Source organism: Atractosteus spatula, chromosome 19 (assembly GCF_055471065.1).
Source record: "Atractosteus spatula isolate fAtrSpa1 chromosome 19, fAtrSpa1.hap1, whole genome shotgun sequence".
Taxonomy (NCBI): domain Eukaryota; kingdom Metazoa; phylum Chordata; class Actinopteri; order Semionotiformes; family Lepisosteidae; genus Atractosteus; species Atractosteus spatula.
Genome location: NC_142724.1, coordinates 6,699,666 through 6,715,661, shown reverse-complemented (window position 1 = coordinate 6,715,661; position 15,996 = coordinate 6,699,666). Strand labels below are relative to the sequence as shown.

General features: G+C 40.9%; 1 protein-coding gene across 2 annotated transcripts; it reads left to right on the top strand.

Moving 5' to 3' along the window:
- The first annotated feature begins 637 nt into the window (after positions 1 to 637).
- Positions 638 to 15,768, top strand: tp53inp2b (tumor protein p53 inducible nuclear protein 2b). Of its 2 annotated transcripts, none has more exons than XM_088937649.1 (4): positions 638 to 942; positions 7,041 to 7,353; positions 9,103 to 9,238; positions 9,991 to 15,768. In XM_088937649.1, the coding sequence occupies exons 2-4, from the start codon at positions 7,230 to 7,232 to the stop codon at positions 10,241 to 10,243; spliced, it is 513 nt and encodes a 170-aa protein (XP_088793775.1). In that variant the 5' UTR covers positions 638 to 942; positions 7,041 to 7,229; the 3' UTR covers positions 10,244 to 15,768. The 2 variants fall into 2 exon arrangements, with proteins under 2 accessions (XP_088793775.1, XP_088793774.1); XM_088937648.1 differs by having other exon boundaries at positions 700 to 942; positions 8,731 to 9,238.
- The last annotated feature ends 228 nt before the right edge of the window (positions 15,769 to 15,996 follow it).

Below are 15,996 nucleotides of genomic sequence, written 5' to 3'. Positions count from 1 at the left end.
GTACGTCTTGATCGGACTCGGCTGGCTGACAGGAAGAAACTTTTGCTGGACTGCATTCCGTGAAGAGGGTTGAGTGAAACTATATCATCAGAATAGATTAAAAGAAGATATAAACTTGCTTGTTAACAACGGAAACAAATGAACGCTAAAAATACGTACAGAATGTAATCAATGGGTTATGCAAATTAGCCCCCACTTTCCTTTAGTTCATGGCTGCCTATTCATGAGTGAAGCAGCGCAGATGAGAAAAGTCGTATCGTGTTATTCATGACCGTACTATCGAAACATAAAAATATATACAGATAACTCGATTTTACTCACGGTAATGTGGTGCATATTTGCGTGTTTTTATTTTGAAATAATGGTAATACGCTATTATAAAGTCTGTTACTATTCTTGTGAAATTAATACGTAAAGTTAGGAAAGCGTTCAAAAATCACTATAGTGTACACAGTCTTGTGTTTATAGTTCCGTATTCAGCGTCTTAATGGCCTGGTGACGTAACATGAAATCGCTCCACGTAGTGAACGGTTGACAGTTCTTTTTCTCCGCCCTTCACCGAGGCCGCGCCTTATAGCTTGTGTAATTTTTCGATTGGTCCTTAAATACGAAGTAGGCGGGGATTGGGCGGAACTAAGGTATTGTGACATCACAATCAGCTGTTGGTATGTTCTAAATTCTGATCCAAGGATCAGCTGGGCGCAGCAATAACAGAAAAAAAATCTGCAGGAAAAACCAAGCGTAAAACTGCAGATTTGTTAAGAACAGCATCAATGCAGTTTTAATGCACCACTTCTTCTGAGAAGAAAAGCCTTTTTATTTTTTTTAATGTTTTAAGAACTACCTCATTTCAAAGCTTCCTAAAGCTGTACTTGACGATTGTTGTTTTTATAAAGTATTTTGGACGTTACGTTTATAACTGAAATAATACGACAAAGGCAGGTAAGATGTGGGATTTGTATCTGCTGTTTTACACCTGGTAGTGTATTGTGAAATAGAACGAGGTTTGTACGGTGTCCTTATTTATTCTGTTCCAAAAACATCATGTTTGCATTGTCGAGAGCAGAAATGTCAAAAATACAACTGCAGTGAAACCGAAGTGTGATTTTTGACATTAATATACGGCGAATCATCATCCGAGTCGTTACATAACCTTTTGAATGTGTGTATTTTATCACTTCAATATCACTGTGTAGTAAAGATATTTTTTTTATTCAAAACCTTGCAGGTGAATAATTTCCCTTCTACACGATCGCTATATATTTCGACTTACATGTCAACGGCGTCTTTGTAATTCAATTAGAAAGATTAGACTGGTAATTCCTCTGTAGACGTAATGCAGTTTTTTAAGAGGTGAACCTGTTTTTGCATGTACCACTCCATCTGAGAACTCCGAAAAATCAAGAATCGATCAACCCCGTTCATTCACATCATACGACTTAGGCTGATTTGTTTGGCGGTGTTTTGACAACATTTTAGAAACGGAAGAAAGGAGATCTTAGCGCTTTCTCCTGTTTTTCAATCGGTTGTTTGCTCTGCAGGATAGCTCCAAGGTTTCCCTTGTCTGTGATCTGAATTTTCCCCAGATCGTACACTTGGGGTTATCGATAACTCCTCCGTCAATCGCCGCGCCGTTGTCTTCACCCTGCCATTTCACTGACCTTTATGTAAAACCAGTTTTTAATGCGGTGGGATATACAACCGATGCACGATAATGCACAGCGTGTTTTTTTTTCTGCGATACATGTATTATTTTACAGACACCTCCGTCTTTTAAGCGAAAGCAAAGCCTTTGTTGTTTCTTAACGGCCTTTTGTTTATAGAGGTAAACACTGTAACCGGCTGTCGCTAGTGCGCCCTTGGAACAAGCCGTTCTTTCGTCTGCAATTCTGTAGCTAAATACAGGAGTTAACAACTGAAGTACACAAAAACGACAAATGCTCGAATTGGAGCCTCTTATTTCCCGGGGGATGTGTGCAGTTTTATTCACCGACTGCATGGCTGAAATGTTTGAAACGTACAGTTTGTTTTTTTCTGTCTCATTTCTCCCCCCAACCCCTCGGCTGTCCTTGGTTCTAAACGCATAGATGGGTGACGTCAGCTCATTACTGTGCGGTGCATGCAGGCTTGTTTTGTTTGTACGGCTCTTTCCACTTCAAACAGAGCTCCGCCTTCTTGGGCAACAAGAGTGGCCTTTAGTAGCCTAGCATGCTGGGATACGTAGTATGTCATGCCCATCCGTCAGGCTTGTTGATTTAAGCGTAGGGAAATAACTGCTTTGAATGTCATAAGCCTAAAGCCTGATGCTTATCTCCCGCTAGCTGTCCCAGAGTATCCTTAGCATCATGGATATGTTCACTGTGAATCTCAGTGTACAGCTTCGCTTCGATTTCGAGACCCAACAACATCTGGCTGCAGACTAATTCTACTACTCTACTACAGAGTAGTATTTTTACTCGAAAGATGTGCTGTGTGATCAAAGTGTTTTGTCCTTCTAGTTGGCCAGAATACAACTACTACAAGTTTAAAATTTTAATTTTATTTAGATTTTTTTTATTTGAAGTAGTTTAATCTTTAATGAAGCTGGTGTTCAATTATTTAGTATTTCTATACTGCTGACTTCTTATAGTCCTAATTTATAATCTATCATCCTCCAGTATTCTTCTCATGAACTGACATAATGTAAATATGGAATGAACTTTCATAGGTAAGATGTGGGAGAATTTACTGTAAAATTCTGGATTTTTATCCCACTTAATTTTTAAGAATGCTCACACCCTACGTGACTCAGAAGACCTTTCTTTGGTTCCATTGGAACTGGGAAGCATTAAGATTATGTTAATAGCTACTCCACCCTTCCTGTATTATTAATAAATCTACTGATGCAATACTGTTAAAAGCAAGCAATGGATCTGTAATTGGCAGGTTGCTCCCTTAGCAAAATACCAAAACAGTTACACCTTTTTAACAAACTTGTGTGATCCCTGCTCCCTTAAGTTATGGTATATAGCACAATCAAAGCACTGATTCATGAATTTACTGATTTTAAAAATGCTGCCACTCAACCTATCCTTCTCTAATTGTCACTATTAGCCTTTTAGTAGCTTCTAGTAGACCCAAGAATCTTCTCCTGCCATTCCTTTAAGTACTCCAGGGAATCAGCTTTGATATCGTGATTGAGTAGCTTTTTCCAGACTTTCATAACTCTTTAAGTGAAGACATATCTCCTGTTCTCATGGATAGATTATCCAGAAAACACTGGTTCTAGGTAGATCACAAGGTTATGGGAGAATGTCTAGTTAATTAATCACAAATGATGCCTTTTGTCAATTATTTTCAATAGCTAAAGTCCAATGTCATTCCTGCAATAATTAGCAGGTATGGCTCACTCCTTGTCAGGTGAGGTGAAGGCATCAGGGTTCAACCAATGTCTCAATGACTGTGCAATTTAGAAACAGTAGTTGTTGTTTCCACACCCATTTGTGAAGGACGCTTGTCTCACAAAGCTGAGATGGTTTCTCAAAGCCCTCTGAACCAGTGGAATACCCCACCTCCTTCTCTTGGAGGAGGTACTGACAGTGTAGATAGAAGCTACAGCAGAATGAATGTGGTCACAAGATTAACAAATTCCTATTAATTACATGAGACCCAGCTGCAGATGGAAAAAGGCATCATATGCTGTGCCCTTTGTAAATAAGGGCACAGTGATCTTATGATATTTCCTTGGGGATAATGATTAAAATTGATTTCATACTATTATTATTAATCAACGTGAATGAAAATGAAATGCCATTTTCCCAGGGTTTTTCCTCTTTGAGATCCCCCCTTTTAGCTACCTTGGCTGATAAAACGATATCACTCATTTACCCATTCTGATCTAAGAAAGACATGCAAAGTAATATAAATGCAAATCATTAGGAATCATTATGCTTTGAAATGCGCAGCATGAAATTGGTGCAGTAAGCTTTCAGGAATGGCACAAACATCTCTATGTGGCAAATGTGTAGAGGTGTAGAAAAAGAAAATTTTCACCTTTTCTACTAGTAAATAATCACCATGGGTAAGACCATTGACCAAGCACAAATTTACTAATAGATTTTTTTAAGAACACTAAATGCATTTTAATTCCAACCATTTTTGTTTGGCAGTTTCCCTGTTCTTTACAGCTTTTTATTGTGCAAGAGAGGTACAATTTATATGGGATATCATGGCACTGCAATGTGCACAGACCTCAAAAGCAAAGCTGTTTAGTTGTAATGGATTCATTGAAACAATGAGAGGAGAGGAGAGCTTGGTCTCTGTCTCCTTCAAACAGATGGCAGTGCCCGTCTGGATTTAATTAATAACCAGATTAAACAATATAGCACATCACATGCAGGAAAATGCAATTCCCACTTGCTTCCTAAGCGAATGGCAGATGGAAATGTCCTCAGCTCAGGTCTACATGCCACTGTCACTTGGATCTGTTTCCATTAGAGCACATTGATTGATTATTGATTGATAAAAGTTGATTTTTTTTACTGATTCAAAGATTGGATTCCCCCATTATCTCCTACTGTCTCTTAAGTCTGTGTACCTACCTTGCTGCTATTTATGGGAGCACTCAGAGAATCTTTCCTGCCGGACTCAGTACTCAGTGTTTCCTTTTACCATGCTTGCTAGCACTCTTCTGATACCAGTACTCTGTTTGGGGTTACTGGTGTGTGTAACCTACCAGGAAGGAAAACTGTTATTTACTACTTCCATCTCTGCACAAGCGCATCATTTTGAGTGATTTAATATGTGTACCATCAGATGAAGCCAATTTAATGTAGACACTAAGAAGCTGTCCATCTTCTGTTTCCTGAGATGGGAGTGTATTTTATTATAATCAAGAAAGTTGTCTTCTAGTGTAAAAAAAGTGTAAAATAAACCAAGAGTCCTGTCCTATAGCAACGATGATTACTTCTTGCTTTCGAGTAATAAGAAATGCTGTATTTTAAAATACAATATACCTGGACTAATAGAGCTCCAACCCATCTTTTTGATTTATGGCATCCTAAACTTGTTTTGGCTATTCCATCTGGAAGACTATACAGCTCTTAACCTTTTCTTAAATGAAAAACAATGATCTTAAATGAGCAGTTGTCCTCACTTCTGTGCTGTCTGTGTGTGTTACATTATTTATATTCACAGTGCTGTTTGGCCAAATCGAATTGCTCACCTGGCCAGAATGAAAGTAGCAGCTACTGTACCTTCACTTTGATCACTAAAGATCGCCTTTTTGACAGTAGGGATATCAGTCTATTCTCTCCAGCCCTGTCTGTCCGTGTCTTATTCGTCAGAGGTCTCTCTGGAGATGTTGTAAGGGAAAACCTAAAATGTAAAGTACCCTTAGAAACTACATGTTCTCCCATTCAGACCATCTAGCCCATTGAGTAGCTTATATAGTTAATATAGTAAATTGTGCCAAGCATCTCATCCAGACATGTCTTAAAAGAAGGCAGGGTATGAGCTTCAACAACATAGCTGCGTGTCTTGTTCTACATTCTCACATCCCTTTGGTTAAAGAACTTACTCCCATTCTCGGTTTCACTGTTCATTTTGAAAAAATCCACTAGACTAATTTGATAAATGTTTTTTGATGATTTTAAAAACGTGTCATAATCATAATCGCTCTTGTCTCCGATGAAATTAAAAGGGAAACTTAGTTTCTTGAATTTAATCCTCCAAAATCTGAGCATATATGTGTCATATTTGTTAGATGGGGAAAAAATTGGCAGTCACCAGGTTCAAGGAACATTAAACTCATTATTAATGCATGTCTTGTGTCTTATGATGTCAAAGCTGTTCAATGTAGGCGTAAAAAAGCGTGAATTCAAAAGCTTGGCAATGAGGATCCGGGAATCTTACTTTGAATTTCTTAAAAGCCTCCTCACGCCACCACCCTTTTCTGAATTCGAGAACTGTGGAGTCACAAGGTGGAACGGAGGATGGCAAGAGATAATGCTTGACTCCTAGAATGAGTTTTGTTTCAGTTCATTGACAGCAAAAAAAATTGGAATCAAGGTTCAGAACTTTCTAAGCAGCTACTGAACACAATTTGTAACAGACTCAAAGATAAGATATGAGACATGACAGGAAACATTATGTGCGGTTCAAAAGTTATTCCATTTGATTTTGTAAAAGAATTCCTTCATAACCATAGCTGCTGAGTAGGACTAATGACTATCAAAATCTAATTAGCTGTGAGAATGTGCCATAAAAGGACACTTTTTTTAACAGTCACAAGATTCCATTTGAAAGAAACTAGCTGCTAGACTATACAAGCTTAATTTTTTACAGTTCAGTTGGCCTGACTTTCACAGCCTTTTCAGGGTCACCATGCACAGTATGTACCAAACTTTCAGAGGGACACTTTGGGCAACAGCACATATAAAGTGCTTAACAATTCATATTCACACACGTGCATTATAATATTGTTTTTGAGTTTCCCTTCTTTAGAGAACAATTCCTCATTGGTCCCACTAACAAAATAAATCCAACTTAAAGGATCTGAGTTACAGGCAGAATTTGTTTTTCAAACTCACACATTTATATACAGGGTGCTTAGAAAATCAGATAGCGTCTTAAAACAACTTCATCATGAAATCTATGTATCATGATTTAATGATATGCGGTTTACCTACAGATAGGACTATGGTGAGGACAATGAGAGGATGACCAGGTGACTCTTCATTGGTCAGTTTCTCTCCCACTTGGGTCCATTCTTGGCCTGCATGGATGGGACAACATGGTACAGTGCACAGCTGTGTGAAACTACTCAGTTTCACCTGTAGGTGCACCAAATTGCTCCAAAGCCTTTTCCATGGCAAACGCATTGAAAATGTGCAACACAAAGGTTTGGTGATTCATGAACCTGAACCGTAACATATAGTGTGTAGCCTGTGGTGCATTAAAATAGATAAGAACTGGAAGCTGGCAAATGTGTTGAATTCATAAATAGAAGGTATCCATGATTTATCCTCTCTGTCCCTCTCTCTCCAACTCTGTGAAAACAGGCCTTTGCCCTAACACCACGTGAGACCTCACATTTGCACTACACGCTTCCTTGCCTGGACTGAGATTTCTGCCTACAGGATCAAGAACAGCCAGCACAGAGCACAGAGCTTCCAGTTCTCCCATTTTAAAAGGCAGCTACGCCGAGGACCTCCTCCTCTCCTTCCTGCAGTCCCGGTTCCAGCCTAGCCATGTTCCAGCGACTCACCAGCCTGTTCTTCGGAGAAGTGGAGGAGGTGTACAAGGAGTGCAGTGGACCCAAACCCTGTATCTCGGAGGCCGACGAGGATGACTGGCTCCTGGTCAGCCTGCCTGGTGAGTCTCATTGCCAGGCTCTTAAAGCCATTCCAGAGGAAGGGGTCTGTCCTGGTCAAAGGTTAATAGGTTGTCTAACTCTGTTGTGTCTGTTGTTTATCCATTTAAATTATAATCAAGGCTAAATCAGTCAAACCAAGTGATTTAAAAATTGAGGTCAGGAGTTCTGAGTGGGGGAAGAGAGAAAGTGATATATTGTGAGGGTGGGTGAAGCCCTTTTGCTTCCTATATTTTATTTTTACTTCCACTGTATAGGCCCCTTCAAAAGCAATCCAAAATATGAAAATCCGCCCATATATACAACCTCCAAGTTATTTAGAACTGGAGGGATAGAATGCAATGTAAAGGATATCACTTTGTTGAAGACATCAGAAGTTTGGAAGTGTGTTTCCCAGTGTCAAGAATCAAACTGAGGCCATGCTTTTGTCCTTGTTTCTAATAATAATAATAATAATTAATAATTGCTTACACTTATATAGCGCTTTTCTGGACACTCCACTCAAAGTGCTTTACAGGTAATGGGGACTCCCCTCCACCACCACCAATGTGTAGCATCCACCTTGATGATGCGACGGCAGCCATAGTGCGCCAGAACACTCACCACACACCAGCTATCAGTGGGGAGGAGAGCAGAGTAATGAATTCATAGATAGGGATTTTTAGGAGGCCATGATTGGTAAGGGCCAATGGGAAATTTGGCCAGGACACCGGGGTTACACCCCTACTCTTTTAGAGAATTGCCCTGGGATTTTTAATGACCACAGAGAGTCAGGACCTCGGTTTTACGTTTCATCCGAAGGACGACGCCTGTTCACAGTATAGTGTCCCCGTCACTATACTAGGGCATTAGAACCCACATAGACCACAGGGTGAGCGCCCCCTGTTGGCCCCACTAACACCTCTTCCAGCAGCAACCTTAGTTTTTCCCCAGGAGGTCTCCCATCCAGGTACTGACCAGGCTCACACCTGTTTAGCTTCAGTGGGCTGCCAGTTGTGAGCTGCAGGGTGATATGGCTGCTGGCTAATGCTTAACTCATTTCTTGGCTTTATCACAAGATCTAAAATTACTTTGCATGTAACTCGGACATCAAAGTCACCAACAGCCACAAAGCCTTTCAGAATTTAAACCAATGGCCCCGCTGGTTTTATTGTGCAAGGCAAGGTTTTAAATTAGCCTTCCTCCAACAGGAGCGACAGCAACTAATAACTCCTATTTTTGTTTTTTCTCCCCTTTATCCTCCCACTTTTTGAACCACCTTCACACTCCTCTACTGAATGTGTGCACCCCTCATAATGCATGCACTCCCTACCTGCATGGGCTCTCCTGCGGTTATGCTACTAAACGCTGGAACTGCACCCACATGTGTGTGGACGTAGCTGCACGCTTAAAGGAAGGTGATTGGGAGGAGTTGGGACAGGGCGGGGCTAAGACACCACCGCTGGAACATTCCAGTCTTGAGAGCCACTGGGTGGGGGTGGAGATGAGAGGGGTTTCAAGGACTGGTACCCCCTCAGCTTCCCCCCATGGTTACTGCAGGACAGGCCTAGGCAGGGCCAAAGCTCTTGAACATTCATCCCCTGCCTCCCCCCGTTGGTCAGTGGACGCAGTACTATTTACCAGCCCTTTTCCTTGCCCCCGAGGCTCCACCCCTCTGTCCCCTGGGTGCCAGAGTGACTGTAGCAGTGGCTTTGAGCGCTGCTGTATGGATGAGAGCTGGTTTGTCACCCCTCCCCCCTGTTTCACTGCAGAAGGCAGCACTCCTGAGGCCAGCCCCATGGAGGATCTTCTCATTGAGCACCCTAGCATGTCTGTCTACGTCTCCACCGGCAACCAGTCTGTAGCCGAGGAGACGGGGAGCCCCGTGCTACAGGAAACCAGTCAGAGGTGAGTGGCTCAAATACCTGTCTATAGTCTTTCAAAGGCATTCTGTCATTTAAACGTGAACAGCCTTGTTCTTTTCAAAAGGGTTGAGCTCAGTCACGCTCTGAAGGCTTTAACGTGCAGAAATATTCCGCTAGTTTTGAAACCCTGTGCCCCTCAAATTGCTACAAACCTCTGCCGAGAGCGTGGCGGTCCAGACCTTTGATAGTACTGCAACATGTCAGCTCAGCCCTCTTAATCCTGAGCACTCTTTCACATGTATTCTATCAAAAAGCCATCTGTTCAGATGGGAAGACACCTTTGACTCTGTAGTTCAATACAGGAAAGTCCTGGCAGAGCACCAGTTACTCCTGTTCTGGTGATATTTTCTGCAATTTAATGAGACCAGCCATGTTGTTGAAGCCGGTACCTTGGTTTGTTTCAAGAACCATTTGGATGAGATAACATCAGCTGTTATGAGTGCCTCCCTTTTGTTTGTAGTTATTTATGTATTTAGTAGATGGCAAAAAAAAAACACAATTTTAAAACTGTTTTGGGCAGTATTTTAAAGTTTAATTTAAATTTATTGTGGTTGTATGAAGATAATAATAAAACCGTGCAGCTTTACTGTATTGTACTATTTACTTTCCTGTTACTTTATTAGTCCTAAAACCACCATCTACTGGTGTAAACAGGACAATTTCAAAGCCTCACTTTGCCAGCAGTTTTGAATGACTTGGTAATCCCGGGCTGTGTAACCCCCCTTCCCTCCCCAGGGTGGACCCGGCCGTCTCAGCAGGGCGGGCTCTCTCTGGCCGCCAGCCTCGCGGCTCCACCTCCCAGGCAGCGGCCCTGGCCAAGGTGGCCCAGGTGAGCCGGGTGCAGAGGGCCAAGGCCCGGTCGGAGCGGCGCCAGCTGAGCCGCCATCGCATGCAGCGTCAGAACCGCCTCCGCGACCTCCCGCGGCACAGCGGCCCGGCCCGCGGGGGCTTCCTGCACCAGCCCTGCCAGCGCCGCTTCAACTACTGAGGCCGACGCCATTGCCGCCATCGCCCCCGCCGCCCTACCGTTTAGTCAGCACAGGTCATTTTAACCTTAGAAATAAACCACGTACCACTACTAGCTCTGCAAAGATGTCTAGATTTGCATTGCTAATATGATAAACTTAACCTTTCGTGCCCACCAGCTCTCACTTTCTCTCTCCCTGGATTAGTGGTGGGCAACCTGGTGCAGGACAGTCTCGTTCAGATGTGGCCCCTGGAGACTGTGGACTTTAAAATCTGGGCTAAAATCGGTTTTAATAAGGTGCTGTTACAACCATTTATAGTAATCCCTCCATATATGAGCTTCATTTGTTCCTCGTAAGTTAAAAGTTTGTATAAGGGAAATTAAATGACTTCCTGCATTATAATCTCCAATTGGTTCCAGAGAGCACAAATGTTCCATCAAACACACAAACTTCACCTTAATACAGCTCTGAATGGCACCTAAGTATGAAAACGATAACATTTCTAGTTAATTCAAGTAACATGCAGAAAGTTATCGCTCGATAAACACTAGGTAGAAAAACAATAACAATTCTGCTCATTTACAAGTGCAGTACAGTAGTTACATCGTTAACATTAGTCGTTAGCAAATGCATAAACATTAGGTACTATCCTGTACTATATGCACTTAACACACACAAGCCTTTATTATAAAAAAATCCTCAACTTAAAAAAAAAAACGGACAAAATTCAGCATCTGAGAAGATGAGAGAAAAGAGTCTCAGCAGCGCTGTATGAGAGCCCAGCTCCTAAGAGTGAAGATCTGTTCGTTAACTTAAAAAAAAAACAGTATGAACAAACACTCATATAGGGGTTGCTCATATAACGAGGAATTACTGCACTATAAAAAACATTAATTAAGGTTTCCTGTGGTCCTGCTGTTTCTTGTAATAGTTGTTGCTGGAGGCTGCGGCTAACCTCCAGGCCAGAAATATAAACCTCCGCACTCTTCCGTTTGGCTGCCACTCACTGTAGAGACCACAGATGAGAACCACGTCCCTTTATCTTGTACTGCCCCAGCTAACAACCCAGGAGCTGAGTAATGCTCATTCTAGTTACCATTTAACATTCTTACCCATGAGTACATAGGGGTCGAAACCTGGACTGAAGACACCAAGAGAGACTTTTTGGGGAAAGGTTAAGTCTATTTTAAAGGTCTACCTCTTTTCTATAAAGGGCTTTCATACAGTACAGTGCAGCTGGATGTCTCCCTCTTAAATCTGACTGGAGTGTGTTTTCATATTAAAAGTACAGTCTGATATAAGAGTTGTCATGAGGCATCAGCAGAATGTCTGACATTGTTAAAGCAGGTGGTTTCCCCTCTAGGAAGCTGAACGAAGGGAACTGTGATGCCAAGTGTTAAAATATGAAAAAATATCTGCCATTTCCCATGAGGTGGAAAACAGCACCAACTCAGGTTTCAGGATTTGCTTTCTGTCCCGCAGCAACTAAAGGGTAGAGAAACAGGTCAGGTGGAAGTTAAACGAGTGGTGTGGAGATTTTTTAAATACTATGAGGTTTTAGCATGTAGGTGATGTGGTAAGAGAAAGAGTAACAGATTAACAGGATGTAAGTGAAGAGAGAGGAAGAGGAAGGGAAATGGAGCAGAAAGGAAAAAGACAAAGCAAACCGTTTACTGTAAATAGCAGTTTCTTTAACTTTAAAACCCAAGAAAGATTTGGCCTACATTGCTCATTTACTTTAGAGTAGCTAATTAATCTGAGAATCTGAACCAGCCATTTCTTTATATATGATATAAAGGTACAGTATATGATTGGCTTGGTTCACTTGTTCCATGTATAGCCACAGTTCTTTGTGTCTACAAATTCCTGAATTTGTAGCCAAAGGAAACTATTTATACAAGCAAACAATTGTAGCATGAAACATGATTACTTCACTGGACTTCATTCAGCTTAGTGGATGAACTAAGGATTAATTACTAAGGAAAAGCAAGGAAATCCATTTATGAAATGAAGCAATGGTATCATTATGCAATACAAAAATTAAAACATCACACTTTAGTTTAAGGGATGCCAAAAATAAATTTAGAATCTGTAAGGAGCTATTGTTACTAACATGCAACAAATCTACAGCAGGGGCAGGTTGTTATCATAAGTACAGCTCTCTACTAATGTTTTATTAACAAATTCCAATTTTAAAACTTTTTAAAAAGTCATTTACAACCACTACTCTGAAGCACTACCAAAACAAGGTAAATATACTGTATATGGAATGAGACTTGTCTCACACTGCGGAAAAAGTGAATATTCAACTGAAACCCTGCTTATGAATCATTTTAAGCTTGAAAGACTATTAGGTTTTGCTGTATACAAGCTTGTTAGCTGCCACCATCTTATCATGTACAGGTTTAAGTAGGTGTTGCATTCAATGAGCAACTGAAGACATTTATTGGACAAAAATTAGTCCAACCAAGGATCCTAAAAAGATCACAGGAGGTCAGATTATAGATTATATATGTCTTCTGCCATTTATTGTACAACGGTTTCAAGATGAGCAAAGTAATGGACAGATGCTAAGACAGACTACCCTTTATTAAGACTGTTGCATGAAGCCTCTCCTGTTTGAAATGTCCAGACACTCAGTTTCAGGAACAGCTGTCAGATGCTGCATTGTATGAAAGCCTTTTTTTTCTAGTTCATGAGTTCCGCCAGTTACAATTTACAGCATTGCCTAATACAGCTGATGTCGTGACAGCACACGTGTGAGTAACACTACAGAGTACCGTTGCAAGAGAATAGTGGATAAAAAGACCACTCTCCTTCCTCATCCTGGCTTCTTTAAACGTCGACATACATACGTGTATGTTAAAACTTTCTTCTTCAAGCACAGAGAAGAAGAAATGCACTTCAATCAGGTAAAACGCTAAATGCAGTGTAAAGACAAAAAATCCAATTTCACTTTAGCGATCAGTATTTGTGAAAAAGAGAGCTCTATTGCTTTCACATATATGATTCCTTGAAGTGTTTCCATCACTGAAGCATGTGAAGTCTCATAAGTCAAAATGTGACTGTTTCATTGCCTTTCTCTTTAGAAATAGATTCAAATGTAATAATGTCCTCCACCTAAAGATATACATATATTTTAAAAAATAACTATGGTGCTGAAGTATATAAAGATATACTTGTCTGTAAATTATATAAGACATGGATGTAAGTTTGCATAATGTTTCACATTCTTTTTGAGTCACGTTTTAGCAGTGTGCTGTTTGCTGTTATTTTTTCTGACCAGTAAGATCTGCGTGTGAGAGGACTGTGATGTTGAAGAAAAACTGAAAAGTTCTTGAGATGCTAGAAAGTTATATCCGTGATGTTCACTGTACTTTGTTTTTTCTTCTGTGAGTGTGTTGTTTTTGTTAGGAGGTTTTGAGACAGGGCTGTTAACATTTTTCAGTACTTTTACATTAACTCACCACTTGACTGCTTTGTCAGAAAGAAACCAAATTCATCCAGCTCAGCCTATGGCATTAAGCCTGCCTACAGCTTCACAACAGTAGCGGAGTTATAAAAACAAGTTAATAACATTACATAGTTATCAGCTGCAATAAAACCAATATACATTTCTGACACACTGCCCTCTAGTGGTCGTAAGTGTATGTCGATATATAAAATCACATGGTATAAATTGTATGTTTTCAAAAAATGTTTTTGCAGTTTTTTTAGTTCTGTGCAATTCAGTGGGAATGAGGGTGAAAACATACTACCAATGTTTGAGTGTGATTAATTTCAGTCTAAAATTACTAAGTCTACTTAATGCTTTTATACTGAGATCCCACATCTTGCTTGCTTTTAAAGTGACCAAATGCAATCTCTGATTAGAGTTCTAATGAACAATTCATCATTTTGAGATTCATATTTCATGAATTTTGAGATTGTGTCTTCCTACAGCCAGAATATTACACCCCTGGCTAGTATAAAACAGTTTAAAAGCACTAGAAACCACTTCTTCCGATCTGTTTGCTAATATTTTAAACTGCAAGAACTTCTTAATTTAACATACAATCTGCCGCAGTCTAGTGGTAAGTAAAGCTCCTAGGGTTGTTACCTCATTTAGAATCTTTTTTTTTTTAAATGAAAAACTAGTAATATCTACCTGTTACTAGATCAGATCACATCCAGCGTTTTTCTTTATATGATGGCTGACTCTTTGTATTAGCTATTTTTAGATATTATGTCACTAGGTGTAATCCTTCCAAGAAGGTGCAGTAAATTGGGCATTTACAGGTACAGTAAACGCATATCCTTTACAGGAAACCTTATGAAAGGTACTTAACACCACATCAGGCCAGCTTCTGCTCTCTAGTCCCTTTCTCTCATTGCTAAACCATAGTGCCTCTTTGGTTCGCCTGTCTTCTATTTCATCAGCTAGCCAAGCGCAAAGAGGATGATCATTACTAAGGTTGTCTTCTGCTCTCATTTTTCCATTTACTGTATGTTTGATGACTGAGAAAAGGAGCATTGCTGCCTTGCAGTGCTGGGGCCCAGGGTTCAATTGCTGGGGTGCTATCTGTGTGGAGTTTGTATGTTCTCCCCGTGTTCACATGGGTTTCCTCTGGGTGCTCTGGTTTCCTCTGACCGTCCAAAAACATGGATGGATGTTTGCCCGGCTCATAGTGGCAGCAACATCCTGTTGATGTTACCGTAACATCTGGTTTTTACGGGACAGGGTTGTTAGCCTTGTACCCAACCTCCAACATGGAGGACCTGGTGCCTGACGTGGGACACGAACCCACTCCCCTGAGAGTATGAGACTCATGCTCTGCCAACAGAGCTAGCAGGGGCTGGGGACCAAAAACATACTAGCAGGTTAAATGGCTTCTGGGAAAATTGGCCCTGGTGTGAGTGCCCTGCAACGGACAGGTCTTGTCTAGGGTGAATCCCGGCTTGCGCCCATTGCTTGCCAGGTAGGGCCCGACTCCTCCTGTACTGGACAGAACAGTTAGGAAGCAGATGGGTGGACTTGAGAGTGGACAAGCTGCCCTAGGGTAACAAATTAGTGTGCAAGGGATGCAAAGATTACACAGTGTGAAAAACAGGGAGGAAGGGGGCATCACTAAAAACTTGCTTTTGTCTCCCATTTTGTCATTGATGTGGTTGTTCACTTATAATCCTGGGGGTCAAAGTTTAGGGTTTTGCTGTCAGTGTGTCATCTGGTTTAAGACTATTGCACCTCTAATGTGAAATCTTATTTTCTAAGGTATAAGACTTTAATTGGTATAAGACTCTCTCTCCTCTACACACCAAGAAGAAAAAGAGAAAAATCCAATCCCCGTTGTATCCTGTACCTGAACATGATGTATCTGATATTCTATGGTGTATGTGCCTTTCTTTTCTGCATGGTTTGTGATGTTTTGAATACTTTTCTATCCCCCGAGGATACCAGTCTGTGACCAGCTGAGACCTATGCAAATAAAGGATGGGTGGTCCAGCACCCATTCTGAACTGCAGGTACTAGACGAAAGATCAATAAACACTCAGGATGAAACCTGAATCGTGTATTCTCATTTGCATCACGTGCAGTTAGCTTTTGCAACCCGCATCCTCCTTGGTTACAGTCCACACTGTAAGCTCAAACCACTTCCATCTTCCAGAAGGAAATTCTTCCTGACTCAGTGCTTCTGGAGAACCAAAAGCATTGTCTTGGTGAAGAAGCCCTGAAAGACTTACTGATACTTCTATTAATTTGGGTGATTTTCAAAGCTGTGGCATAGGAAGTAAA